Genomic DNA, 615 nt, shown 5'->3' on the forward strand with positions numbered 1-615 from the left:
TAGAACACGAGCTAGAAAAAGTGTCACAACGCGGTGACAAGGATAGCAACTCCTTATGGGAAGCACTCAAGGAAGCAATGACGCAAACAGCCAAACAGAACATGCTTCCTCGAGTAAGCAGGAAGAACTTCATCACGCCGGGGACGGATGATGTCATCCTCAAGAGACGGGAACTAAAAAAGAAGAGATTAAGCTCAGAGAACGAGCATGAGCAATACTCACAATTGAACCGTGAAGTACAGAGACGATGCCGAAGTGACAAAAACGCATATATTAACGACATATGCGTCGAACTAGAGCGTCACTCAGTTAAAGGCGAAATCAAGTCTCTCTTCTGCAAAGTTAGAGAACTAACGAAGCAACGAAGTCCCAGGACCTGGGTCATTGAGGATGACAGCGGACGAGCAATCAGCGAGGTGGAGGAGATCCTGGAGCGGTGGAGACTGTACTGTGAAAATCTGTACGACTCAGAAGAACGCTCTCACAAAACACAGTGGAATCAAGTCGAACAAGAACCGATCATCCTTATGGCAGAAATTGAGCAGGCAATCAACGCCTTGAAGAACGGCAAGGCGCCAGGAGTATACGAAATCCCCGCGGAACTAATAAAAATCT

At 47.0% G+C, this 615-nt stretch overlaps 1 protein-coding gene across 1 annotated transcript in view; it reads left to right on the plus strand.

Annotated features, from left to right (window-relative positions):
- LOC105461097 overlaps positions 1–615 on the plus strand; it is a 47429-nt gene that overhangs the window by 7792 nt on the left and 39022 nt on the right. The window contains exon 2 of the mRNA XM_011707588.1: positions 4–581. Coding sequence (XP_011705890.1) covers positions 4–581 — 578 coding nt within the window. The remainder of the gene's footprint in view (positions 1–3; positions 582–615) is intronic.

This window comes from Wasmannia auropunctata, unplaced genomic scaffold (assembly GCF_000956235.1).
Source record: "Wasmannia auropunctata unplaced genomic scaffold, wasmannia.A_1.0 LD336101.1, whole genome shotgun sequence".
NCBI classification, from domain to species: Eukaryota; Metazoa; Arthropoda; class Insecta; order Hymenoptera; family Formicidae; genus Wasmannia; species Wasmannia auropunctata.